Source organism: Staurois parvus, unplaced genomic scaffold (assembly GCF_062004578.1).
Source record: "Staurois parvus isolate SC_StPar_1 unplaced genomic scaffold, SC_StPar_1.0 ptg000560l, whole genome shotgun sequence".
In the NCBI taxonomy this organism is placed as follows: domain Eukaryota; kingdom Metazoa; phylum Chordata; class Amphibia; order Anura; family Ranidae; genus Staurois; species Staurois parvus.
The window spans coordinates 599,130-627,127 of NW_028318356.1; the positions used below are offsets into that span (position 1 = coordinate 599,130).

Genomic DNA, 27,998 nt, shown 5'->3' on the forward strand with positions numbered 1-27,998 from the left:
TCCAGCTTATCCTTTATCCCTTTCGCTGCCAGAGCTGTTTTTGCATTTTTTGCACAAGATTAAAAAGATCATTTTAGGCCTGAAGATTATATAAAACCCCCAAACATTATATATTTTCTTAAATCAGAGACCCTAGAGAATAAAATAGTGGTAGTTCCATTTTTTTTTTATAACACATGATATTACCGCAAAATTTCAGTAAAAAAATACAAGCAAGTTAATTTTAAGGCACAAAAAAAATAAATTACCCTATTTTTTTGTAAATATAAAATATGAGGTTGCAGTGAGTAAATAGATATCCAACTTGTCAAATCTTAAATTTTAGTGCGTTTGTGAAATGGCGACAAACTTCAGTACCCAATATTTTCTATAGGTAACACTTTTAAAGCCTCTTATAGGTCATCAGTATAGTGTTACTGAGGAGGTCTGGTGCGAGAATTATTGCTCTCATCCTAGCATGTGTGGCGATATGTAACATGTATCTCAGTTGACAATTCCATGCGTAGGCGCCCCAGCGTGTGCTTTTAAGTTTCTATGTGCGTATATGTAGGGGTGGGGCCTCAATTTTTTTTGGGGGGGGGGGGATGTTATGTGCTTGGGTGTAACTTTCATTTTTCACAATTAAAAAAGAACTATATATATATATATATATATATATACACACATACACAATGAAGGAAATAAGTATTTGATCCCCTGCTGATTTAGAATTTTTGCCCGCTCACAAAGAAATGATCAGTCTAAAAACCGAATGGTAGATGTATTGTAACACTGAGAGACAGAATAGCAACACAAAATTCATAAGAAATGCATGTCTAACAAATTATGCACTGATTTGCATGTTCATGAGGGAAATAAGTATTTGATCCCCTTCACAAAACATATAAATCAATGAAAATGAGTGAGCGCTTTAAAGGACGAGCAGCTGAAACACATAGGACAACCAAAAGAGTTCCTCACATAAATGTAAATAAAAGTGCAGCGCTAGAAAAATAACAAAAAATCAAAAATCAACGCACATAAAGTCAATAAAAATAAGTGTTTCAGCTGCTCGTCCTTTAAAGCGCTCACTCATTTTCATTGATTTATACGTTTATTTACCATTATATAGTTTGTAGCAGCTTTTTCTATTCTATCGAATCATGGGAGATATATTTGATATCAGAGCCTCTAGGATGGCGATCTCGGATGACATATACACACTCTCTCATGAATCCAATGACCTTAAGGGCATTTTTCTACATTTAAATAATCTCACTACCTCTGAACTTAAAACCATATGGGATGTCTCCTTCTTAGAGAGGTACATCAAAGAACAGATGGTACCTAGAGCTCTCAGATGGAGCATCCCACCTGATGCGGACGATTCAGTCACCCTTTCAGAGTGGTACCAATTTTTTAACTCGGTTGGTATTGAGTTGTTAAAATTTCTACTAACTAGAAAGAAGAAAAAATTGAGACTTTTGGATAATGAGATCAGTCTGGTTAAAGATAAATTGGTACCATTTATGAGTACGGAAGACTACACATTAGAATCCAATAAACTCAAAAAACATTTAGAGGATATCGATAACGAACAAAGAGTTAAGAAAAAGAAAAAGTATATTCGTGACAGCAATGACTATAACTCTAAATTGGTATTTAAGTGGCAACTGTCTCCCGAGGAGTTGCCACCTATTCCTACACCTTCTGTACCAGTACAGCCACCTTACTCACAACCCCCTAAACATAAGCGGGCTAAAAAGAGGTTTAACCAACCTTGGGTTGCACCTCTAGTTCCATTTATACCTACCCAGAATAGGTTTGAACCATTATCATACATACCTGAATCCAACATAGGCCCCAGGGACTCGAGATGGCACCCACAGGGTCACTCTATGCCCCATCAGCAAGCTTATCCTGGCTCTCATTACAGAGACTATCAGGATGCTCCACCTAGACAGGGTTACTATAGAGGCCCACCCCAATCTAATAATTATAATAGCCCCTACAGATCTAATCACCATGGCGGTCCTCCTTCTAAGGGGAATTATTACCCCAATCACCATTACCAACAATCAGGAACGCCTAAAAATGCTGGTCCTTCTAGACCATCCAACGGGTCCTATCCACCTCCTCTTAATAATGCAGTTCCCCTTATGCCACAGGGACCCCAGAATTATTACCCTCATGCTCCACAACCTGCGCATTTTTTAGGGACTGGTCAGGGGACAAAAAGAAACAAAGAGGGAAAAGAGGAGGAAGGAGAACGCATGTATACCCCCAAAAAGAGGAAATATTAAAAGGCAATGGAATTTTTAATCTCAGTAAAGTTGATCTCACTGGGGATGAGATCAAACTACTTGACAAAGGTCTCAAGTTTGCCCCTACCAGATACCTTAACAAATTTGAAGCTTTCATAGATGTTCACAAATTTTCTAGGAAACTGTCCATCAAGAGATATTTCCTCTCTAACCCCATTAGCAGGGAACCTGTCGCATCTAGTCACTCTAATTTGAGCAATGCTTCCACCTTCAATCCACCACCCCAAGCCAACTCTGCAGTGGGTCTTTTCCGTGAGCAGGTTCTTAGGGATTTGAACAGTCTTCCCACCAAAAAATACCACACTGACTTTTCAAGTAGAAAGGCTATGAGCTCTCTCTTGGAGAAGAAAGATTTGGTTATCCGCCCAGCGGATAAGGGTGGGGGTGTAGTCATTCTGGATAAGCAATATTATGTGGATGAGGTGTACAAAATTCTGAATGACACCACCACTTACCTACCTTTGAACACAAACCCTATTTCAAAATATAAGAAATCTCTCAAGAGCATCATCAATTCAGGGTTTGACAACAAGATCATTAACCAGAAAGAAAAGGCTTTTCTATGTCCGAAAGTACCCAAATTACCTATTTTGTACATTTTACCCAAGGTACATAAGGATGCTGTACACCCTCCAGGAAGGCCTATTGTAAGTGGGATCAATTCCTTGTGCTCCAAGATTGGAGCCTATATAGATCATTTCCTCCAACCTATAGTTGCTCTTACACCATCCTACTTAAAGGATACCAAGCAAGTATTAAACACTATACAAGATGTGGCCACTTACACCACCACTTACTTGGTTACTGCAGATGTGGAAGCTCTGTATAGTAGTATTAGCCACCACGAAGGGTTGCAGGCAGTTGAATATTATTTAAAAAATCATAGCTCCCTAACTACACCACATACGGGTTTTATCCTTGAACTGTTGGACTTTGCTATGAAAAAGAACTATATGTGGTTCAATGGTAATTTTTATCTGCAGATTAAAGGTGTGGCTATGGGGGCTAAGTTTGCCCCCAGCCTCGCTAACCTCTTTATGTCATACTGGGAGGAGGAGGTCATTTATGCTAGGGAGTGGCCTGAATTATCCTTCTACAAGAGGTATATTGATGACGTCCTGCTATTATGGAATGGCAGTGAACAATCTCTTATTAACTTTTTTGGGACACTGAATCACAATACTAGTAACATCAATTTAACATACACCTATAGTATGATGGAAGTCAATTATCTGGATCTAGTTCTTATGAACGTTGGAGGTAGGATTGTCACCAAATCTTACTTCAAACCTTCCGATCGGAATAGTTATATTCCTCTTGATAGCTGTCACCATCCAAACTGGCTTTCTAACATCCCTAAAAGCCAGTTCCAGAGGATCAGGAGGAATTGTACCGACCTGAAGGATTATCATTCACAAGCTTTAATTCTGAAGGATAGATTCATTGAAAAAGGCTATAATACATCCACGCTTGATGGCACCATTAATATGGTTGCAGATATGGGAAGGGAACAACTTCTTACTTCTAACCCTAAATCCCCCAAGAATTTAGTATGCCCCTTCATCACCACCTTCTCCATCCAACATAGATCTATCCGTCACATCATTAAGAAGAATTGGCAAATTCTGAGAGCTGACCCCATCCTTAGCAAAATCTTACCTCACTCACCAGAGGTTATTTTCCGTAAGCCGTCTACTTTGAGAGATATTATATCTCCCAATGTGATTAATCCCCCTACTAAACCACTAGCACTGTTTAACTTTAAAGGTTTCTATCCGTGCAATAAATGCATAGCTTGCAAAGTGGATGGCATTAGGAAAAAGAAAATTACTGCTTTCCGGTCCAGTTCTAATAACAATACCTATGACATTGACAAATTTATATGTTGTAATAGCAAGCATGTAGTATACTTGCTTGAATGCCCCTGCTCCAAGCAGTATGTAGGCCGCACCACAAGAAGGCTACGTGATCGGCTTAGAGAGCATATCAAAAATATTAGAAAGGGCTTTAAAGACCATTCTCTTTCACTACATTTTAGACGCCAGCATGGGAGAGATCCCTCCCTTTTGAAATTCACTGGAATCGACATTGTTGTCCCCCATTGGAGGGGCACTCATAAAACTCGGGCTGTTTCGCAGTTAGAGACTAGGTACATCTGTCAGCTAGATACTTTATATCCACGTGGCCTTAACGTCGAACTTGACGTAAATTGCTTTATTGACAATAGCTGAACACAAAGGGGTCACGCCTTTTTTCCTATCTTATGTTTTTTATGTAATTCTCTGTTTTATGTGATTATGGTTCACACTATGTATAATTTTGTTGTGGTATATGTAGTCACTGGCCCATGTCATGATTATTGCAATTATTATTACTTATTACTTTTTCCTTAATTACTCTTCATGTATGACCCCCCCTTTTTTTGCTCCTTTTTTTGCTCCTTTTTAGAGGGATCTTTTATGAATTTCTGATCCTTTGATATAATTTTTTCGTTTTACCGTTTATTATAGTACAAGCATAATAAACTCATCTTTGTTCCTATTGGAACTATGAGTGTATTGGCATATGACTACGACGCTATTGCGTCTTTTAACCCGGCATGTTTTCATGATATTGCCCTTGGCTGCATTATATTTTTCCCCTTTCACTTGTTCCATCATTCACTAATGATATGACATGTCTCTTTGTACTAATTATATATCTGTCTTATCGCTGTAGTATCTGTTGTCTCTCCTGTTAATTCCGGATTGACACACAGACTTCTGAGAGCTACGACAAAATGGCGCCTGGCTACTGCGCATGCGCCTTTTGGTCTTTTTAGCTCTGATTTGCACGCCACGGCGTACACCGGTTCTTTCCTCTGAGGATGTGCTTGGCACGTAACGCGTAAGGAGGAACCTGCGCACGCCTTGACGCCACGCCGTCGGAGCATTGGGGAGCTCCGGCGGCCACTACATCTGACAGGACGGTTAGTCTTGTTCCGCCTTCACTGCTAGCTTTCATGTTTATTTGCTAGCGGTGTGCATTTTCATATACTTACTCTGGATGCATCCTGTTTTATTTCATTAAAGGAGGAACCTGCGCACGCCTTGACGCCACGCCGTCGGAGCATTTGGGAGCTCCGGCGGCCACTACATCTGACAGGACGGTTAGTCTTGTTCCGCCTTCACTGCTAGCTTTCATGTTTATTTGCTAGCGGTGTGCATTTTCATATACTTACTCTGGATGCATCCTGTTTTATTTCATTAAATGCTTTTTATTATATCTTACCATGGGCTTTTCTTTTCATGAGGAGTATCTCCTCCTAGATGCCGCTGATATGAAGTGAAGGAGTGGTGGTATTCTTTGGTGGAGCTGTGACTGCTTCCTTGCTGTCTTGTGGAACGTGTGCTTCCTTGATCTGGGGATCTTCACTGATCCAGGGGATTACATCTACCTCTGTTCCCTGACTACATCTTCAACTCCATCTCTACCACAGTGCATACACCTCTGATCAGTGTGTATGGGCATTTGAAGTCGTCCTTCTTTTTTGAGACTTTTTTTGGCCTAGGGCCTTTCCCCTCCCTCCCCCCCCTCCCCCCTTTTTTGTGGACTTATTTTTATTGACTTTATGTGCGTTGATTTTTGATTTTTTGTTATTTTTCTAGCGCTGCACTTTTATTTACCTTCACAAAACATGACTTAGTACTTGGTGGCAAATCCCGTCACTTCTGGGTCAGGACAATAAGGGGAGGCGAGTGGATGGCAGTGAGCCGGTCCCGGGCCCGCAGATGGGCAAGCGGAGCCTGGGAGACAGTGGGCGGGGGGAGGTTCACACGTGGTGGGGGAGAGGCTGGCACTGTGTGGAAGCAATTGGCGGCAGCGCTGCCGTCCGAATGCTTTCGCCTGACAGGTGAGCCCTGCAGGGCTGAAGGTAGAGAAAAGAAAAAAAAACTACCTGCCCAGCACCTGAAACTACATGTGTCGGGTGATAGGAATTCAACATCCCTGATATTCAAGCTAGGGTTATATAATGGATATGGGCTGAAAGTGCACACTCTCAGGTTTAATTTGAGGATATGTGCATCCGAATTGGAGGAAGGGTTTGGGAATTACAACTCTTAAGAGTAGCCACCCCCCCTTTTTCACGGGACCAAAAGCAATTGGACAAATGAATCAAAAGCTGTTTCGCGGCCAGGTGTGGGCTACTCCTTTGTTATTTCTTCATCAATTAAGCAGGTAAAAGGTCTGGAGTTGATTCTAAGTGTGGTATTTGCATTTGGAATCTATTGCTGTGAACCTACATCATGCTTTCTAAGTAGCTGTCCATGCAAGTGAAACAGGCCATTGTAATGCTTCAAATATGAAACAAATCCATCAGAGAGATAGCAGGATCCTCTCTATGGTAAAGAAAAACCCATTCACAACATCCAGACACAAGAAAGACACTCTCCAGGAGATGGGCGTATCATTGTAAAAATCTACAATCAAGAGAAGATTTCACGAGAGCAAATATAGAGGGTTCACCACAAGGTGCAAACCATTCATAAGCCTGAAGAATAGAAAAGCCAGATTAGACTTTGCCAAAAAAACATCTAAAAAAGCCAGACCAGATTAATCTGTACCAGAACGACAGGAAGAAAAACGTGTGGAGAAGGCTTGGAACAGCTCATGATCCAAAGCACACAACGTCATCTGTAAAACATGGTGGAGGCCGTGTGATGGCATGGGCATGCATGGCTTCCAGTGGCACTGGGTCATTGGTGTTTATTGCTGATGTGACAGAAGACAGAAGCAGCCGTATGAATTCTGCAATGTTTAGAGATATACTGTCAGTCTAGATTCAGTCAAATGCAGCAAATTTGATTGGACGGCGCATCACAGTACAGATGGACAATGATCCAAAATACACCGCAAAAGCCACCCAGGAGCTTTTGAAGGAAAAGAAGTGCAATGGCCGAGTCAATCACCTGATCTCAACCCAATTGAACATGCATTTCACTTGCTGAAGGCAAAACTAAAGGCAGAAAGACCCACAAACAAAGAACTACTGAAGACAGCTACAGTTAGAGCCTGGCAAAGCATTGGAAAGGAGGAAACTCAGTCTTTGGTAATGTCAATGAGTTCCAGACTTCAGGCAGTCATTGACAGTAAAGGATTCTCAACAAAATATTGAAAAATGAACATTTTATTTATGATCATGTTCATTTGTCCAATTACATTTGTGCCCCTGAAAATGGAGGGACTGTATATAAAAATGGTTTCAGTCCCTAAAATAGGTATTTGATATTTATGTTCAACCCCTTGAATTAAAGCTGAAAGTCTGCACTTCAAATTCATTTGGATTGTTTTGTTTTAATTTATTATGGTGGCATACAGAGCCAAAAGTATGACAATTGTGCCTGTGTTCAAATATATATGGACCTAACTGTATACATGAAAGGATGAGGACAGGGCCTCATAAGGCCATAAGGGAAAGCTTTAACACCAATGAAAACATATGGGAAGGGAGGTCCAAAACTTTCAGAAGTGGCTAATTAGAGGGATATGTAGTGCCCCTTATTGCAGATCTAGAGACTATGTCAATCTCAGCACAGCTACAATATCTGCTGGCCTTTTCTACTCGTACGTTTCCAGTAGTGGCTCCAATGCAATTTGGAAACCAGTTATGCTTTCAAAAGCCATAAACAAATTCTCTCCAGTTTTCTTTAGGTAGGCTCTGGCATCTCTCAGATTGGAGCACTATTCACAAACTGCTGCAGGAATCTTGCAACTGCATGGACAGTAGTCTGCACAAGACAAAAATATAAATGCAGCGGTGCAAGGGATTGCTGCATTGCAAGGATCTGAAGTGTAATAGAAAAAAAGGAAATACGTTCTTCTACTGTTTTTATATGGCCCCTATGTCTCACAAATATTAGCATAAAATACAAAACTTTTCAACCGAGGAAAAAGCCCTGGAATACCTTTTTTGATACAGTTTCACTGCCGAGAGATTAGCCTACAATGCCATGTGCACTTAGTAAGTACATTTATGCAGCTAATTTATGTCCTCCCCACCTCTGTGACCAAGCCCCGGTGGGTGCCAGAGGTCGTGGCCAGAGTAGCGGCTGAGAACATCTTGTACACTTGACTCACTGGGCTGGTTAGAGCGGCATCACATCATCTGTCACATTTATAAAGCTGCTATTAAGTAAACACTACTCACTGTAACAATGCAGGAAACTTCTCCTGGTGGGGTGATTTCTCACCTCATGTTGGTATCCACTCACTTGATGTGAGATTTTAGCAGTTTGACCACAGCATCAAAGAAGTCAATGGTCATTGGATAAAAACTGAAAATATTTCTCAGGATGCCTCCTCATCTCACAAAATACAGTGGGGATCGAAAGTTTGGGCACCCCAGCTAAAAATTTGTATTAATGTGCATAAAGAAGCCAAGGAAAGATGGAAAAATCTCCAAAAGGCATCAAATTACAGATTAGACATTCTTATAATATGTCAACAAAAGTTAGATTTTATTTCCATCATTTACACTTTCAAAATAACAGAAAACAAAAAAATGGCGTCTGCAAAAGTTTGGGCACCCTGCAGAATTTATAGCATGCACTGCCCCCTTTGCCAAGCTGAGACCTGCCAGTGTCATGGATTGTTCTCAATCATCGTCTGGGAAGACCAGGTGATGTCAAGCTCAAAGGTTTTAAATGCCCAGACGCATCTGACCTTGCCCCAACAATCAGCACCATGGGTTCTTATAAGCAGTTGTCTAGAAAACTAAAACTGAAAATAGTTGACGCTCACAAAGCTGGAGAAGGCTATAAGAAGATAGCAAAGCGTTTTCAGATGTCAATATCCTCTGTTCGGAATGTAATTAGGAAATGGCAGTCATCAGGAACAGTGGACGTTAAAGTAAGATCTGGAAGACCAAGAAAAATATCAGACAGAACAGCTCGCAGGATTGTGAGAAAAACAATTCAAAACCCACGTTTGACTGCACGATCCCTCCAGAAAGATCTGGCAGACACTGGAGTTGTGGTACACTATTCCACTATAAAGAGATACTTGTACAAATATGGTCTTCATGGAAGAGTCATCAGAAGAAAACCTCTTCTATGTCCTCACCACAAAAATCATCGTTTGAACTTTGCAAATGAACATATAGACAAGCCTGATGCATTTTGGAAACAAGTTCTGTGGACCGATGAGGTTAAAATGGAACTTTTTGGCCGGAATGAGCAAAGGTACGTTTGGAGAAGAAGGGGCACAGAATTGAATGAAAAGAACCTCTGTCCAACTGTCCAGCATGGGGTTGGATCAATCATGCTTTGGGGTTGTGTTGCAGCCAGTGGCACAGAGAACAACATCTCACGAGTAGAAGGAAAAATGGATTCAATAAAATTTCAGCAAATTTTAGATGGTAACTTGATGCCATCTGTGAAAAAGCTGAAGTTTAAGAGAGGATGGCTTCTACAAATGGATAATGATCCTAAACACACCTTGAAATCCACGGGGGATTACATCAAGAGGCGTAAACTGAAGGTTTTGCCATGGCCTTCACAATCTCCTGACCTCAACATAATTGAAAATCTATGGATAGACCTTAAAAGAGCAGTGCGTGACAGACAGCCCAGAAATCTCAAAGAACTGGAAGACTTTTGTAAGGAAGAATGGGCAAAGATACCTCAAACAAGAATTGAAAGACTCTTGGCTGGCTACAAAAAGCGTTTACAAGCTGTGATACTTGCCAAGGGGGGCAGTACAAGATATTAATTCTGCAGGGTGCCCAAACTTTTGCAGATGCCATTTTTTTGTTTTCTGTTATTTTGAAAGTGTAAATGATGGAAATAAAATCTAACTTTTGTTGACATATTATAAGAATGTCTAATCTGTAATTTGATGCCTTTTGGAGATTTTTCTATCTTTCCTTGGCTTCTTTATGCACATTAATACAAATTTTTAGCTAGGGTGCCCAAACTTTCGATCCCCACTGTATAGGATGGTAGTGCTCCATACTCAAAATGGTGTTTTGTGTAGGGATGTATCCACACACATTTGTATGTGGGCTGCTTCTCTGCCTTAAGTGTTAGTTCACTTTTACAGAAAAACCCAGTGGTCCAGGGATTTGAAATCCCCACTCTTTTCCCTCTTTTCTGTCAGCGCATCTGGGACAGACAAAAATAATACTTCTGATTCTGATCAATGCAGTGACAGCACTGACCAATCAGAATCAATATATTCATGCCAGAAGAGGAAGAAGAGAGGGGATTTCAAATCCACTGGAGTGGATGCGGGGTTTCTGACAACTTGGTAACTCCGAAGTACAGTAGGTAGGGTTGAGGGTGTCTGGTGTTAGTTCACCTTTACAATTTTCCTGTAAAGGTGAACAAACACTTTAGGTTGCAAATAGACTACATCTAAAATTTTGCACTGTCACCACAGCAAGAAGTGAGCAAAAGTCCTCCAATAGGGACACCTGTGACAACTCTCTAGGAAAGATTTCCCCTTATTTTCTGTTGTGTCTCCAGAACAAGTGAAGGGAAATTTCCATGGAACAGACAGCAATAACCTGATAGGGGTTTTACCTTTCCCTACTACTGTATATCTAAAACTAAAAAAAAAAAACCTTTGGGTTCTACATATATCAAGTTCCTACTAAACGTTTAAACAATATATTTATATTTTTATGAAAGCTTTTAGTCCACTTTGCTTTTTTTTCTATCAAAGGACATTGCTGGGTTTTGGTTTAACTGCCAATAAACAGGAAGTCAGCTGAAAATTGTGTGATGCTTGGGACAAACATATGTCTGTCTTCAGACAATGAAAACAAAAAATTGATATATGAAAAAGAATACAAAATAAAAAGGATAGATTTGAAAGATCACTTTGGGGGGGGGGATTTACTAAAACTGGTGCATGCAAATTCTGGTGCAGCTCTGCACATAAACCAATCAGCTTCCAGGTTTTATTGTCAATGCTTAACTGAACAAGCTGCGGTAAGAAGCTGATTGGCCACCATGCACAGCTGCACCAGATTCTGAATGCTCCAGTTTTAGTAAATCTTCCCCGTAGTGTCACTCTACTATGCTGCAGAAGGTTATACAAAACCAATTGTACCTGTTTATGATGCTTCATTCTACCAGCAGCTGCATCATAATTCAGCATGTCTGTGGGATCAATCCAGTCATCGTCTTGGTATTTCCCATAACAGGTTAACAGGCAGAAGGAGAGAAGCAAGAACACATGCATCTTTAGAACCTGGTGAAATAAAAAAGTGATTACCTGTTGCTCACAACAGAAAATGTAAAAATGGAAGATATTCTGAACCATTACCTCTCTTCCTAGCAGTGAGTTTACTACAAAAATGACACATCACACAATCATGTCTTGTATATACAGGTGAAACTCAAAAAATTAGAATATCGTGCAAAAGTTCATTTATTTCAGTAATGCAACTTAAAAGGTGAAACTAATATATGAGATAGACTCATTACATGCAAAGCAAGATAGTTCAAGCTGTGATTTGTCATAATTGTGATGATTATGGCTTACAGCTCATGAAAAACCCAAATCCACAATCTCAGAAAATGAGAATATTGTGAAAAGGTGCAATATTCTAGGCTCAAAGTGTCCCACCCTAATCAGCTAATTAAGCCATAACACCTGCAAAGGGTTCCTGAGCCTTTAAATGGTCTCTCAATCTGCTGACCTGACAGTTGTGCAGAAAACCATCATTGACACCCTCCATAAGGAGGGAAAGCCTCAAAAGGTAATTGCAAAAGAAGTTGGATGTTCCCAAAGTGCTGTATCAAAGCACATTAATAGAAAGTTATGTGACAGGGAAAAGTGTGGAAGAAAAAGGTGCACAAGCAGCAGGGATGGCGGCAGCCTGGAGAGGATTGTCAGGAAAAGGCCATTCAAAAGTGTTGGGGACTTTCACAAGGAGTGGACTGAGGCTGGAGTCAGTGCATCAACAGCCACCACACACAGACGGATCCTGGACATGGGCTTCAAATGTCGTATTCCTCTTGTCAAGCCGCTCCTGAACAAAAAACGTCAGAGGAGTCTTACCTGGGCTAAAGAAAAACAGACCTGGTCTGTTGCTCAGTGGTCCAAAGTCCTCTTTTCTGATGAGAGCAACTTTTACATCTCATTTGGAAACCAAAGACCCAGAGTATGGAGGAAGAATGGAGAGGCACACACTGCAAGATGCTTGAAGTCCAGTGTGAAGTTTCCATAGTCTGTGTTGATTTGGAGAGTCATGTCATATGCTGGTGTTGGTCCACTGTGCTTCATTAAGTCCAGGGTCAACGCAGCTGTCTGCCAGGAGATTTTGGAGCACTTCATGCTTCCTTCCACAGATGAGCTTTATGGGGATGCTGACTTCATTTTCCAGCAGGACTTGGCACCTGCCCACACTGCCAAAAGCACCGAAACTTGGTTCAATGACCGTGGGATTACTGTGCTTGATTGGCCAACAAACTCGCCTGACCTGAACCCCATAGAGAATCTATGGGGCATTGCCAAGAGAAAGATGAGAGACATGAGACCGAACAATGCAGAAGAGCTGAAGGCCGCTATTGAAGCATCCAGGTCTTCCATAACACCTCAGCAGTGCCATAGGCTTATAGCTTCCATGCCATATTGAGGCAGTAATTGCTGCAAAAGGTGCCCAAACCAAGTAATGAGTACATAAGCATGTTTATACTTTTCTGAGGTCCGATATTGTTCTATGTACAATCCTTGTTTTATTGATTGAATGTAATATTCTAATTTTCTGAGATTGTGGATTTGGGGTTTTCATGAGCTGTAAGCCATAATCATCACAATTATGACAAATCACGTCTTGAACTATCTTGCTTTGCATGTAATGAGTCTATTTCATATATTAGTTTCACCTTTTAAGTTGCATTACTGAAATAAATGAACTTTTGCACGATATTCTAATTTTTCAAGTTTCGCCTGTAAAATAAGCAAAGAAAAGAATCCTGTTTCATGTCAGTAGCACTGGAGGGGTCTTTCACCTATTAGCTTAAAGTGGCCATGCTCCATTACCCTCAATGCTGTTCTCCTCAATGTTTCACAGTCCTACCTCCAGTAAAGTACTTTCTGTTTCCTGTCAGCAGTACTGCACCCATTCAGCTTTAAACCCTCAGGGCTACCACCACCTAATTTCCCTCTCCACGTAGCTGCTAAACCTGCACAGTCATTGCACACACAGAGCATAGAGACAGAACACATGCAATTAGACAAAAACAAAATGAAAAAAAAGAGAATGCAAAAAATCTTGCACATTAATTTTTTTTTTAAATACATGTAAGTAAAAACTATATTAACCATTTGCCCTCCAGAGTATTTACCCCCCTTTCTGACCAGGCCATTTTTTCCGATATGGCACTGTGTTACTTTGACAATTGCGCGGTCATGCAACGCTGCACCCACATGAAATTTATGTTCTTATTTTCCCAATGAATAGAGCTTTCTTTCGGTGGTATTTTATTGCCTGTGCAGTTTTTATTTTTGAGCTATAAACAAAAAAAGACCGACAATTTTGAAAAAAAAAACAATATTTTTGACTTTTTGCTATTAACCACTTGAGCACCTGAGGATTTACCCCCCTTAATGACCAGGCCTTTTTTTGCTGTTTGGCGCTGCACTAATTCAAATGATAATTGCGCATTGTCATGCAATGCTGTACCCAAACGAAATTTACGTCCTTTTTTTCACACAAATAGAGCTTTCTTTTGGTGGTATTTTATCACCTGTGCGCTTTTTATTTTTTGCGCTATAAACAAAAAAACCACGAAACTTTTGAAAAAAAACAATATTTTCTACTTTCAGCTATAAAAAATATATCGTAAACTCAAAGTTAGTCATAAATTTAAGCCAAAATGTATTCTGCTACATGTTTTTGGTAAAAGAAATCCCAATAAGTGTATATTGATTGCTTTGTGTGAAAGTTATAGCGTCTACAAACTATGGTATAGATACTGTAATTTATGCCTTTTTTTGCTATACAGCGTTGCACTAATTCAAATGATAATTGCGCGGTCATGCAATGCTGTACCCAAACGAAATTTACGTCCTTTTTTTCACACAAATAGAGCTTTCTTTTGGTGGTATTTGATCACCTCTGCGCTTTTTGTTTGCGCTATAAACAAAAAAACCACAAAAACTTTGAAAAAAAAACAATATTTTCTACTTTCAGCTATAAAAAATATATCGTAAACTCAAAGTTAGTCATAAATTTAAGCCAAAATGTATTCTGCTACATGTTTTTGGTAAAAAAAATCCCGCGCATTAGCAGGCAAATAGGAGGGGCGCTAACACTATCGGAAGTCACCAGTGACACTAATACAGTGATCAGTAAAAATCTGTTCACTGTAATCAATGACACTGGTGACAGGGCAGTGAAGGGGTTAACTGGGGGGGGGGGCGATCAAGGGGTTAAATGGGATTTCTGGTGCACTAGCGGGCAAACTGGCGCTATCTGGGAGGGGCGCTAACACTATCGGAAGTCGCCAGCGACACTGATACAGTGATCAGTAAAAATCTGTTCACTGATCAATGACACTGGTGACAGGGCAGTGAAGGGGTCAACTCGGGGGGGCGATCAAGGAGTTACACGGGATTATTGGTGTATTAGCGGGCAATCTGGTGCTATCTGGGAGGGGCGCTAACACTATCGGAAGTCGCCAGTGATCAGTAAAAATTGGTTCACTGATCAGTGACACTGGTGACAGGGCAGTGAAGGGGTTAACTGGGGGGGGGCAATCAAGGGGTTAAACGGGAATACTGGTGTACTGGCGGGCAAACTGCCGCTATCTGGGAGGGGCGCTAACTCTATCGGAAGTCGCCAGCGACACTGATACAGTGATCAGTAAAAATCGCTTCACTGATCAGTGACACTGGTGACAGGGCAGTGAAGGGGTTAACGGGGGGGGCGATCAGGGGGTTAAATGTGTCCTAGGTGTGTTCTAACTGTTAGTGTAGTGCTTTGTACTCACTTTTACTGTGTCTTCTTCTCTGTCTGGAACAGAATGTGTCCAGGCAGAGAAGAATTACATCATATCCTGCCGTGTGTAAATGTCAACACAGGACAGGATAGGACAGGGACCGATCATCTGATTTCAGCCAGAAATCACTGGCTGAAATCTAATGATTGATCCCTCCTGGATCGAATCGTGTCACCCGCGGGTCGGCGGGTGCGCGTGCGCGCCCCCTACCCGCGAAAGTGTCGGGAGCGCGGAGCCCGTTTTAAAACGTGCTTTTGCGCTACACTGCCACCCTGCACACGTATATATACAGTGGCAGGGCGGCAAGCGGTTAAACATGTCCAGTAAAATTTTTTTTTTAAATAACATTTCTTCATAAATTAAGGCCAAAATGTCTTTGCTAAAAAAAATCCCAATACGTGTAAATTAATTAGTTTACATCAAACTTACAGTGTCTACAAATGGTGGTATATATACTGGAATTTAAAAATGTATTTATTTTTTACTAGTAATGGCCGCGATCAGCTACTTATAGCAGGATTGCGGTGGGCATTCTGACACTGGGGGGGAACTGACTTGGTGTCACTGGCATCCCCAGTGACACCAATACAGTGATCAGTGCTAAAAACTGTACTAATGGCACTGGTCAAAAAGGAGTTAACATCTGGGGCAATCAAAGGGTTAACTGTGTGCTGTGCGTGTTTCACTGTGTCAGAACATTGCTATGCAGAGCAATATAAAGCAATGTGCAGGAGCTGACAGGGGAGAGATCTGTATTGTTTACATACAGGTCTCTCCCTGTCAGTGATACTCGGCGATCACCGATTGACATCCGAGGCAGCTAAAATCACGCGTGTGTGTATGTATGTATGTTTGCACGCAGCCCTGCAGCAGTATTTTTGCTATAGGGAAGAGGGAAAGCGGTTAAAGCATCACTAAATGCTAATTTTATTTTATTTTTTTGGATTGAGTAGAGAGGGATTAGAACTCATGCAAGTTTTTATTCCTGTCTGTGAGATTCACCCTCTCTATTGACACCAGAACAGAAATAGAGGGGAAACCTTCCAATGGGGACTAGTTCTGGTGATCATGATGACACCTTGGGATTCCCTCGCTTTGTAGGTATTTACTCTCACTTCCTGTTTTGCCGACAGGACACGAAGTGAAGAGAAATCTCTGCAATAGAACACAGATGGCAAAAAAGACTGACAGGAGTTATAACCCCCCCTTACCAGTCAAGAAAAAAAGGTTTTGCCTTGATATATTTGGTCTCTATTCTCCAAAAAAGGGGATTGCAATTGAGCACTAAAATTACTTTTAGCGTATTTTTTACTGAAAAAAGTGAATACAAACAAAATTGCAACTACGACTTTTTTTAGTCTACAGATCCTCTGCTTTTACAACATGTAAAACATTTGGGGGTAAAAGCAATAGGTCAAACATGTACACATTAGCATGCTTGTTAAATAAAAAAAATAAAACAAAATGCTAAATGGTGCCAAGGCAGTGACTGACTATAAGGGTAGGGCTCAGGCATGTTCAGATACTAGTTTAAACCCTCCTAAACTGTTTAGTGTCACTGGTTCCCACAAAGCGCCAGTTAGTGTCCACATTATCACAGTTCCGCTATAAATACCTGATCACCCCCATTACCAGCATATAGAAGAAAAAATCCAATATATATACACACCATAGTTTGGAGATGCTATAACTTTTGCGCAAACCATTGGTTATTGGGATTTTTTTTTCTTTACAAAAATATACAGCAGAATACATATTGGCCTAAATTTATGAAGCAATTTGATTTTTTTTTATTGGATATGTTTTATAGCAGAAAGTAAAAAATACTGTTTTTTTTTCAAAATGTGTCTTTTTTTTGTTTATAGTGCAAAAAATTAAAAACACAGTGGTGATCAAATACCACCAAAGCTCTGTTTGTGGGGGGAAAATGACAAATTTAATTTATATACAGCATTGCATGACTACGCAATTGTCAGTTAAAATAACCCAGCGCTGTATTGCAAAAAATGGACTGGTCAGGGAGGGGGGTAAATCTTCTGGAGCTCAAGTAGTTAAAGTGGGGTTCTGCTCACCCTGTCAAAAATAAAAGTCAGCACCTACAAAAACTGTAGCTGCTGACTTTTAAAAAACAGCCACTTACCTGTCCCTTGCAGCCCGTTTCACCGGCCGTCCTGTATTCCGGGAGGCTGGCATCTTCAGTGTGGAGAATTGGCTGTGATTGCTTGCGGCTTCACAGCTGGGTACTCACTGTTCATGCGCGAGTAACGCTGCGCTTCATGAATGGTCCTGTAGTCTTCTGGGACCTGTTACGTGTCCCAAAAGACTACGGGGAGGGAGGACACCCTCCCTAGGCGATCGGACCAGAAGTGAGAGCGGGTACCTGTCAAATTCGGGTACTGCCCCCCAAAGGTGCCAATCCTCAAATGGGAGCGGGGGAGCATTCCTTAAAGCAGAATGTCCCCTTTTGGGTGGCTTTAAGGGTTGCATGTTACGTATCCATTTAGTCAGTGCAAACTGTCTTTGATATTGTCCTTAAACATTAGGCACTATGTATTGCATTGGTGTGCACTAAAATTACCGTTAGTCCATTTATCACTAAAAAAAAATGGCACTGTAAGAACTGTTGCGCTAATATTGGGACACAACGAACTGGCAATACCACATTTTCCAGGATCTCTGCTTACAGAAAATAAAGGGGTTTTTATGCCTTTTAAATGTGCAAAACGGCTTTGGCATCACAAGAGTTAAAGATATGGGACTTTTCTATTGCCATGAACAGGATTAGTAAACGTAGGTAAAAGCCAGCAGAGCACAGCAGTGACTGGTCACCATGGGATATGGAATGTGTACACGGCGCACTGCGCTACGACCATCGGCCCGCCTCACGTGGTGACACCCCGCTCTCCCGCTCGTAACCCCGCTGCAGTAGAATACAGTACCTGCACCCACCCAATTACAGTCGGGTGTTAGGAGAAATCCTAAAGGTACATTTCCGGATTCAGTCCTCCCTCGAGAGGGGTGTGGCTACAAATTGGAGCTCCACTTTCGACAGGAAACATGTGACCTCCATTCCACCAATTTTTTTCTTAATTAACTTTTTAAAAAATTAGAGTGGAGGTCACATATTTCCTCTCGAGTGGAGCTCCACTCTGCAGCCTCTGCTTGTTTACATTGAATTTCACTAGAAAAAGGAGAGTGGAGATCACGTGTTTCCTGTTAAAACTGGAGCTCCATTCTGCTGCCAGACCCTATAGGAAATAGGAGAGAGAGGACCGGAAGTGGGAGGAGACGCGCGCACAGCTAAGGACGCGGAGGTCTTAGCAACCCCAATACTGCTGCTCATTCTGGAGCGGGCGCTGCTGGGCTCAACGTTAATTCGTCGCTGCGGAGTGGCGGTCCGACAGACCAATGGACTGTGGAGCCTGTGCAAGTAGGTGGAGCCAGCGACATGAGCCATATTATCTCTGGGCGAATGAAGGATGAAAGAGGAGATGGGGGGTGGCCTTGTATCATTTAATTATTATTTATAACTCTTAAAAATATGTGTGTGTATATATATATATCACCTTAACCGTACTCTCCGCTCCTCACAAGACCTACTCTCTAGCTCCCTTGTCTACTCTTCCCGTGGGGGGGGGGGGGTGTGTACACATACAACACACACACACACATATATATATATACCTCCTTCATTTGCCCAGAGATCATATGGCTCACTGCCCACATGTTGCTGGCTCCACCTACTTGCACAGGCTCCACAGTCCATTGGTCTGTTGGTCCGCCGCTCTGCAGCACTGAATTGATGTTGATCCCAGCAGCCTCTGCTCCAGAATGTACGCACACACACACACTAAAAAGTGTACACACCCGTTAAAATATCAGGTTTCTGTGATGTAAAAAAAATGAGACCAAAATGAAAAATTTCAGAACTTTTTCCACCTTTAATGTAATCTATAAACTGTACAACTTAGTTGAACAACAAACTAAAATCTTTTAGGTGGAGGAAAGTAAAAATACAAAACTAAAATAATATGGTTGCATAAGTGTGCACACCCTTAAACTAATACTTTGTTGAAGCACCTTTTGATTTTATTACAGCACTCAGTCTTTTTGGGTATGAATGTATCAGCATGGCACATCTTGACTTGACAATATTTGCCCACTCTTCATTGTGAAAACACTCCAAACCTGTCAGATGTGCCATGCTGATCTCCTGTGCACAGCCCTCTTCAGATCACCGCACAGATTTTCGGTCGGATTCAGGTCTGAGCTCTGGCTGGGCCTTTCCAAAACTTTAATCTTCTGCTGAAGCCATTCCTTTGTTGATTTGGATGTATGCTTTGGGTCGTTGTCATGTTGAAAGATGAAGTTCTTCTTCATGTTCAGATTTCTAGCAGAAGCCTGAAGGTTTTGTGCCAATATTGACTGGTATTTGGAACTTCATAATTCCCTCTACCTTGACTAAGGCCCCAGTTCCAGCTGAAGAAAAACAGCCCCAAAGCAGGATGCTGCCACCACCATGTTTCACTGTGGGAATGGTGTTCTTTTGGTGATGTACAGTGTTGTTTTGAGCCAAACATATCTTTTGGAATTCTGGCAAAAAAGTTCAACCTTGGTTTCATCAGACCAAAACACATTTTCCCACATGCTTTTGGGAGACTTCAGATGTGTTTTTGCAAAATTTAGCCAGGCTTGGATGTTTTTCTTCGTAAGAAAAGGCTTCCGTCTTGCCATTCTACCCCATAGCCCAGACATATGAAGAATATGGGAGATTGTTGTCACATGTACCACACAGCCAGTACTTGCCAGATATTCCTGCAGCTCCTTTAATGTTGCTGTAGGCCTCTTGGCAACCTCCCAGACCAGTTTTCTTCTCGTCTTTTCATCAATTTTGGAGGAACGTCCAGTTCTTGGTAATGTCACTGTTGCGCCATATTTTCTCCACTTGATGATGACTTTCTTCATTTTGTTCCATGGTATATCTAATGCCTTGGAAATTCATTTGTACCCTTTAACTGACTGATACCTTTTAACAATGAGATCCTTCTAATGCTTTGGAGGCTTTTTGCAGACCATGGCTTTTGCTGTAGGGTGCGACTAAGAAAATGTCAGGAAAGACCTACTAGAACAGCTGAACTTTATCTGGGATTAATCAGAAGTACTTTATATGATGGCAGGTGTGTACTGACTCCTATTTAACATGATTTTGAATGTGATTTCTGAATTCTGAACATGGCTACATCCCCAATTATAAGAGGGTGAGCACACTTATGCAACCGCATTATTTTAGTTTTTTGTTTACTACCCCCCTAAAAGATTTCAGTTTGTTGTTCAACTGAGTTGTACAGTTTATAGGTCACATTAAAGGTGGAAACATTTCAGAAATTATTTATCTTTGTCTCATTTTTATACATCACAGAAACCTGACATTTTAACAGGGGTGTGTAGACTTTTTATATCCACTGTATATGAGATCGGTTGGGTAGTTACAGGGACTGGGCTGTCTGTAAGCTCGGATCCAGACTGCCATGTCTGTAATCATCAGGTGATGGAACAGAATGTAATGTACAGAACTTGCATAGGATCGATCTCCTGGCAGTTGACTTGTCTTTGTCTACAGCCAGCCCTCTGTATGTAGATCTGTATAAGCAGCATTAGATAGACATCAGAAAAAACAGATGTTGGCAGGATGACTTTGCAGCCACTTTATTCCTATAGTAAAGGCTCTCCAGGTCAGGGACCTGTCCATAACTCAGGCTCAGACCAGGGCCGGATCTTGCCTGTCTGATGTGGAGGTGCAGTAAAAAAATGTCAGCAGGGCAGAGGACAGGGGTCACTGCTGGCAGGGCAGAAGACAGGGGCAGAGCTCCTTCTCCCATCCCTGCATTGCACACAGCCTGGGCACAGGCAGCAGAGCTCCTCCTCCTCACACAATGTATACGTGAGATCAGTATAGTGTCTCAAGGACAGTATAGTGTCAGGCAGGAGTGGACTGACCATTTGGAAACTCGGGCATGAGATGCCACTGGTACCTTTTTCATAGGCTTTTTTGAGTTTAGGCAAGTACACAGGGGCCCCATGATCCCCTATTGCCCCGGGGCCCCATGAGTTGTCAGTCCGCCCCTGGTGTCAGGCTAGGGCAGTATAATGTCAAACTAGGGCTGTAAAGTATCAGAATAGGGTGTTATTGTGTCGATTTAGGGTAGCATAGTGGCAGGTTAATAGTATAGTGGCATGTTAGGGTTGGGGGGGGCAACAGCTAAAATCTGGGGGGCATAGCCCACCCAAGCACCCCCCTAGATCAGGCCATAGCTCAGACACATGATGTACTAAACTGCATATTGGGATGATGGCATGATTGGATTACTGGTTGCAACGCTCAACACTCGCATTAGGTGTCATTATATTTTTACACACATACAGTATATGGTATTGATTTTGTTGTTATTCAAAATATGTTTTTCTTTTCTGCACTGCTTGATACTATGTTGCAAGTGGTAGTGGTGAATGTTTAACTTTTCACTTACTGATACTGTATTTGTGCAGCTGTACCATGGCATCATAGTAATAACAGAAACATTATTCAATATATTATTAGGAATAGATTTACTGATTTCATATAGTACATGTATGTATGTATAATATTTTGGACTTTTTCCGGGGTTTCACCAGAGGGAATAGCGTGCCGGAAGGCAGGGTGGTGGGCTAGCGGTCCCTGGTGGGGTGGCTGGCTGGTAGTCCCAGGTGGGGTGGTGGGCAGGGGATCCCTGGTGGGATGGTGGCCGTGCTATCCCTGGTGGGGTAGTAGCGACCCCTGGAGGGATAGTGGCTTAGGGTCCCTGGTGGTTTGGGGTTTCCGGTGGATGGTGGGTTCCCTGAGTGTGTCCCTGGTGGCTGGCGGTGGGATGGTGGTTGGGCTCCCTGGTGGGTAGTGGGTGCCCCTGGTGGAGTACCTGGTGTCCTGGGTCCTGGAGCGTCGGGGTGGAGGTGGATCCCTCCTAGGTTAGCAGGACCATTGGTGGTGGTGATGGTAGCTTCCCCAGAGGAGCGGAGGCGTCCCGCCGCGGCCGCAATTCCCGCCGCAATTCCAGCCACGGCCGGCAGGAAACACCGCGGCTTCGGGTGCCGTGGTAGGCCTCAAGCCGCTTCGGACCGCCGGAGCTCCGCTGGAGGGACGGAGTGTCTGTGGGTGTTGGTGGGGACCTCGGCAGCAGGCTCAGGGGCCCGGATGGCAGCGGATTGGGGCGCAGGGGCGCCAGAGCTGGTGATCAAGTGGCTGCTCCGGGCTGGCTGACGAGCAGGGACCGGAGAGACGTGGGGCCCCCGTCAGGGTCCGCTGCCGCCCAGATGGCAGCGGATTGGGGCCAGGGGAGCAGGACCTCGCCAACACACGTCCGTCTCGCCGGACGTCCGGCTAGTCATATATAAGCTGCGGACTTTGCAGCGAGCGTTTCTTAGATTTATCTGGCATGCTAGGAGGCCCAGAATAACGAAAACCGTTCTTCTATCCTCCAAAAATAGCGGAGGTCTGGGGGTTCCGGACATTACCAAATACTACCTAGCTACTCATTTAAGACAAACACTGTCCTGGTTTACTCAAATTCCCTGTAACCGATGGTCAGAGATAGAAATAAGCTACAGTCAGGTCCATAAATATTGGGACATCAACACAATTCTAACATTTTTGGCTCTATACACCACCACAATTGATTTGAAATAAAACAAACAAGATGTGCTTTAACTGCAGACTGTCAGCTTTAATTTGAGGGTGTTTACATCCAAATCAGGTGAACAGTGTAGGACTTACAACAGTTTGCATATGTGCCTCCCACTTGTTTAGGGATCAAAAGTAATGGGACAGAATAATAATCATAAATCAAACTTTCACTTTTTAATACTTGGTTGCAAATCCTTTGCAGTCAATTACAGCCTGAAGTCTGGAACGCATAGACATCACCAGACGCTGGGTTTCATCCCTGGTGATGCTCTGCCAGGCCTCTACTGCAACTGTCTTCAATTCCTGCTTGTTCTTGGGGCATTTTCCCTTCAGTTTTGTCTTCAGCAAGTGAAATGCATGCTCAATCAGATTCAGGTCAGGTGATTGACTTGGCCATTGCATAACATTCCACTTCTTTCCCTTAAAAAACTCCTTGGTTGCTTTTGCAGTATGCTTTGGGTCATTGTCCATCTGCACTGTGAAGTGGCGTCCAATGAGTTCTGAAGCATTTGGCTGAATATGAGCAGATAATATTGCCCGAAACACTTCAGAATTCATCCTGCTGCTTTTGTCAGCAGTCACATCATCAATAAATACAAGAGAACCAGTTCCATTGGCAGCCATACATGCCCATGCCATGACACTACCACCACCATGCTTCACTGATGAGGTGGTATGCTTAGGATTATGAGCAGTTCCTTTACTTCTCCATACTCTTCTCTTCCCATCACTCTGGTACAAGTTGATCTTGGTCTCATCTGTCCATAGGATGTTGTTCCAGAACTGTGAAGGCTTTTTTAGATGTCGTTTGGCAAACTCTAATCTGGCCTTCCTGTTTTTGAGGCTCCCCAATTGTTTACATCTTGTGGTGAGCCCTCTGTATTCACTCTGATGAAGTCTTCTCTTGATTGTTGACTTTGACACACATACACCTACCTCCTGGAGAGTGTTCTTGATCTGGCCAACTGTTGTGAAGGGTGTTTTCTTCACCAGGGAAAGAATTCTTTGGTCATCCACCACAATTTTTTTCCGTGGCCTTCCGGGTCTTTTGGTGTTGCTGAGCTCACCGGTGTGTTCCTTCCTTTTTAAGAATGTTCCAAACAGTTGTTTTGGCCACGCCTAATGTTTTTGCTATCTCTCTGATGAGTTTGTTTTGTTTTTTCAGCCTAATGATGGCTTGCTTCACTGATAGTGACAGCTCTTTGGATCTCATCTTGAGCGTTGACAGCAACAGATTTCAAATGCAAATAGCACACTTGAAATGAACTCTGGACCTTTTATCTGCTCATTGTAATTGGGATAATGAGGGAATAACACACACCTGGCCATGGAACAGCTGAGAAGCCAATTGTCCCATTACTTTTGGTTCCTTAACAAGTGGGAGGCACATATGCAAACTGTTGTAATTCCTACACTGTTCACCTGATTTGGATGTAAATACCCTCAAATTAAAGCTGACAGTCTGTAGTTAAAGCACATCTTGTTCGTTTCATTTCAAATTCATTGTGGTGGTGTATAGAGCCAAAAATGTTAGAATTGTGTCAATGTCCCAATATTTATGGACCTGACTGTATATATACCCAGTCCATGCCTGTTCGCTGTTGCGCCCTTTTAGTTACGCATTTTCCACACCCTCCCTTTCCCCAATACTCAATTCTATGAAATTTACCCTTAGAATATGGTCAACTTGTGTGAGAGCTCAGCAGCTGTTGTCTGTGTGCTCTCCCCTGTTGAATAGTTTATACAATCCAGAACAACTAGATAGTTTATCTTACCCACGGATGGACTCTTGGGCAGTCAATGGGATATTTCAACTCCGCCGTTTGACTAATCCGGTCACACACAGGATTAGATAATTTGAGGAGATCAGAGAGTGGAAATCCACAATACCTTTGTTAGATCGATATACTTACAGTTTCGTCATTTTTTCCATACCCTGAGTCCCTCTTTAACATTAGACTGTCCTAAGGACTTTGAAGGAATTGCCATTAGAGGCCCTTCCCAACAGCATCTTATCACTTCCTTATATAAACTACTTCTCAGTACTGATTCTCCTGCTGAAAACCCTCATCACTATATGAGGAAGTGGGAGGAAGAACTTCATTGCCCAATTTCTCTGAAATGTTGGCAGATGATTTAGGATTCAGTTACTAAGACTTCTCGATGTGTTGTGTATAGAGATAATCTATATAAAATAATGATGTATTGGTACAAGACCCCTGTAGTGCTACATGTGATTAACCCAAATCTGTTTGAACATTACTGGAGGTGTCTAGGTGGAGTGGGCTGTATGGCACATATTTTTTGGTTTTGTCCACAGATTACGGGTTACAGGGATATAGTTAGAACGGTCTTAGAGTGAGTACTGAATGTAGTTCTCCCCTTAGATCATCTACATTATCTTCTGGGTCTTCCTTTTAGGGTTATTCCTAAACACTCTAAAAAACTGGGAGTGCATATCCTGATTGCTGCTAGATGAACAATAACTAGATTCTGGAAATCAGTGGCCGTTCATTCACGGAATCATCTATTGCGAGCAATTTCTGAAGTAAGAGAAATGGAATATCTTACGGCTTTAGCGTGTGATTATCAAGGTCACTTTCGATCCATTTGGGAGCTATGGGACCACTCTCCCTATAGTAGTATTCCCTCTTCTCCCCCTCCCTCTCCCCCTTTGTGTAGCCTAAACACCTCTTTGCTCACCAAACCACTGGTACAATGTACTGTATCCCACTCGTATGCAGGTTTATATCATTTTGTGTTGCTGCATTATACAATCCGCCATGCTGTCCATTTATGTTTATTGTTTTGATTGTTGTTTCCATCATTTGCAGCGTTCACACCTAAGGTGTTGTTGTATTATTTTTCCTTTGTTCTGTTAAAACTTTGCCTCGGCCTTTAATACAAATTTACAATATATATATATATATATATATATATATATATATATATATATATATAAAAATAAAAGATTATGTTCATAATTATTTTTCTACATGGGGATTATGGGTTGAAAATCATGGTTAAACATGCATAGGAACACATTTGACCTGTTTCTAATAATAATATGAGAGTAGTTATTTTTCTATATGGGGATTATGGATGGATGATTGCAGATACACATGCCAAGGACTATATTTGACCTGTTTGTTCTAAGAATATGGGTATAGTTATTTTTCTATATAGGGATTATGGGGGGAATATCATGGTTAAACATGCCTAGGAACACAGTTGACCCCTTTCTGATAAGAATATGAGAAGAGCTATTTTTCTACATGGGGATTATGCGTTGATTATTGTGGCTACACATGCCAAGGGCCATACTTGACCTATTTGTGAAATTATTATGGGTATAGCTATTTTTTCCATGGAGATTATGGGTGGAATATCATGGTTAAACTTGCCTAGGAACACATTTGACTTGTTTCTGATAAGAATATGAGAATAGCTATGTTTATACATGAGGATTATGGGTGGATAATAATGTACGGAGTCGGCCCCGTGTAAAAGGGGCCAAAGAGTAGCTTGAAACTAGCATCAGCAAAGTCCTTAGCATCCACCTGGTAAAACTTAACAAACGTGAACAGAGGACTAGATGGTAGAATTGCATACCTGGGAAAGAAACACCTGGTGCTGCAAAGCTCAAGGCTAGATGAGTTAAGTAAACACAAACAGAAAACAGAGGAATCCTATACTTTAAGGAACTAGTCTTAGGGATAACTTGCCTAATCCACCTAGAAAGAGTGGAAAAAGACACAGGACACACCTTGCGGGAGCCCACAGGCAGGATAAAAAGAAAATTAGATTGTTGAAGTGAAATACCAACAGAACCCAATGGTGACAAATGTCCTGGAGCACTTTGGGGTGTCCAGGCATTAACAGTTTAGGAAGTCCACCTGCTACTCTGTCTATTCTGGGAATGTGAACTGAGTACAAGGCTGAAACATGCGTTTCAGCCCAAGCCAGAATTAGGTCTTTTTCTCAAAGAGCCTGTGGCTTCTGGTGCTGCCCTGATGATTGATGTACAATGGGGAAAAAAAGTATTTAGTCAGTTTCAAGGTCCTGGAGTGGCCTAGCAAGTCTCCAGATCTCAACCCCATAGAAAACCTTTGGAGGGAGTTGAAAGTCTGTGTTGCCCAGCGACAGCCCCAAAACATCACTGCTCTAGAGGAGATCTGCATGGAGGAATGGACCAACATACCAGCAACAGTGTGTGCCAACCTTGTGAAGACTTACAGGAAATGTCTGACCTCTGTCATTGCCAACAAAGGATATATAACAAAGTATTGAGATGAACTTTTGATATTGAACAAATACTTATTTTCCACCATAATTTGCAAATAAATTCTTTCCAAATCAGCCAATGTGATTGTCTGGATTTTTTTTCTCATTTTGTCTCTCATAGTTGAGGTCTACCTATGATGTCAATTACAGGCCTCTCTCATCTTTTTAAGTGGGAGAACTTACACAATTGGTGGCTGACTAAATACTTTTTTGCCCCACTGCAAGTCACAGTTGTGGCATTGTCCAACTGAACCCTCAACAGACATCCCAGAAGCTGATCAGTCCACTGCATCAGGAATAGGTGAATGGCTTTAGTTCAAGAACGTTGATAGGAAGTCTGGAAGACCATGTTCTTTGAACTATGTCTGTCTCTAGAACTCCCTCCCTAGCCGAAAAGGCTAAGAAAGAAAGAACTTCCCCAATTCCAGCACAGAGCTGGTTAGAAATCAGGTCAGTGACATCTCAGTCCTGGAATACAGGAGAAAGGGCTGGTCAAAAGGCTGAGGGAGTATGTTCCACACAGTTAGCACATTGAGCTGCAGTGGCCTTGAAACATCACCTTCCCAAAGAAGACAATCATGAGGTCCAGTACTCTAATACAAAATCAGAATGAAGGAAGCTACTTGGAGTGAAGGGTCCACAAATGAGCACAGAGAGTCAACACCCGTTCTTGGGGAAGAAACACCCTTTCCTGGCCCAAGT

General features: G+C 42.0%; 1 protein-coding gene across 3 annotated transcripts in view; it reads right to left on the minus strand.

The window, feature by feature from the left end:
* Window positions 1–18,362, minus strand: part of CLCC1 (chloride channel CLIC like 1) — a 75,422-nt gene extending 57,060 nt beyond the window's left edge. Inside the window, exons 1-2 of one of the 3 annotated variants that reach the window (XM_089691279.1) lie at window positions 18,235–18,362; window positions 11,397–11,537 (exon numbers count right to left, since the gene is read on the minus strand). In XM_089691279.1, coding sequence (XP_089547405.1) covers window positions 11,397–11,528 — 132 coding nt within the window. In that variant the 5' untranslated portion in view covers window positions 11,529–11,537; window positions 18,235–18,362. Of the gene's footprint in view, window positions 1–11,396; window positions 11,538–17,435; window positions 17,743–18,234 lie in introns of those variants that run through there. The other 2 variants (XM_089691281.1, XM_089691280.1) reach the window with 2 other exon arrangements.
* Window positions 18,363–27,998: the final 9,636 nt, after the last annotated feature.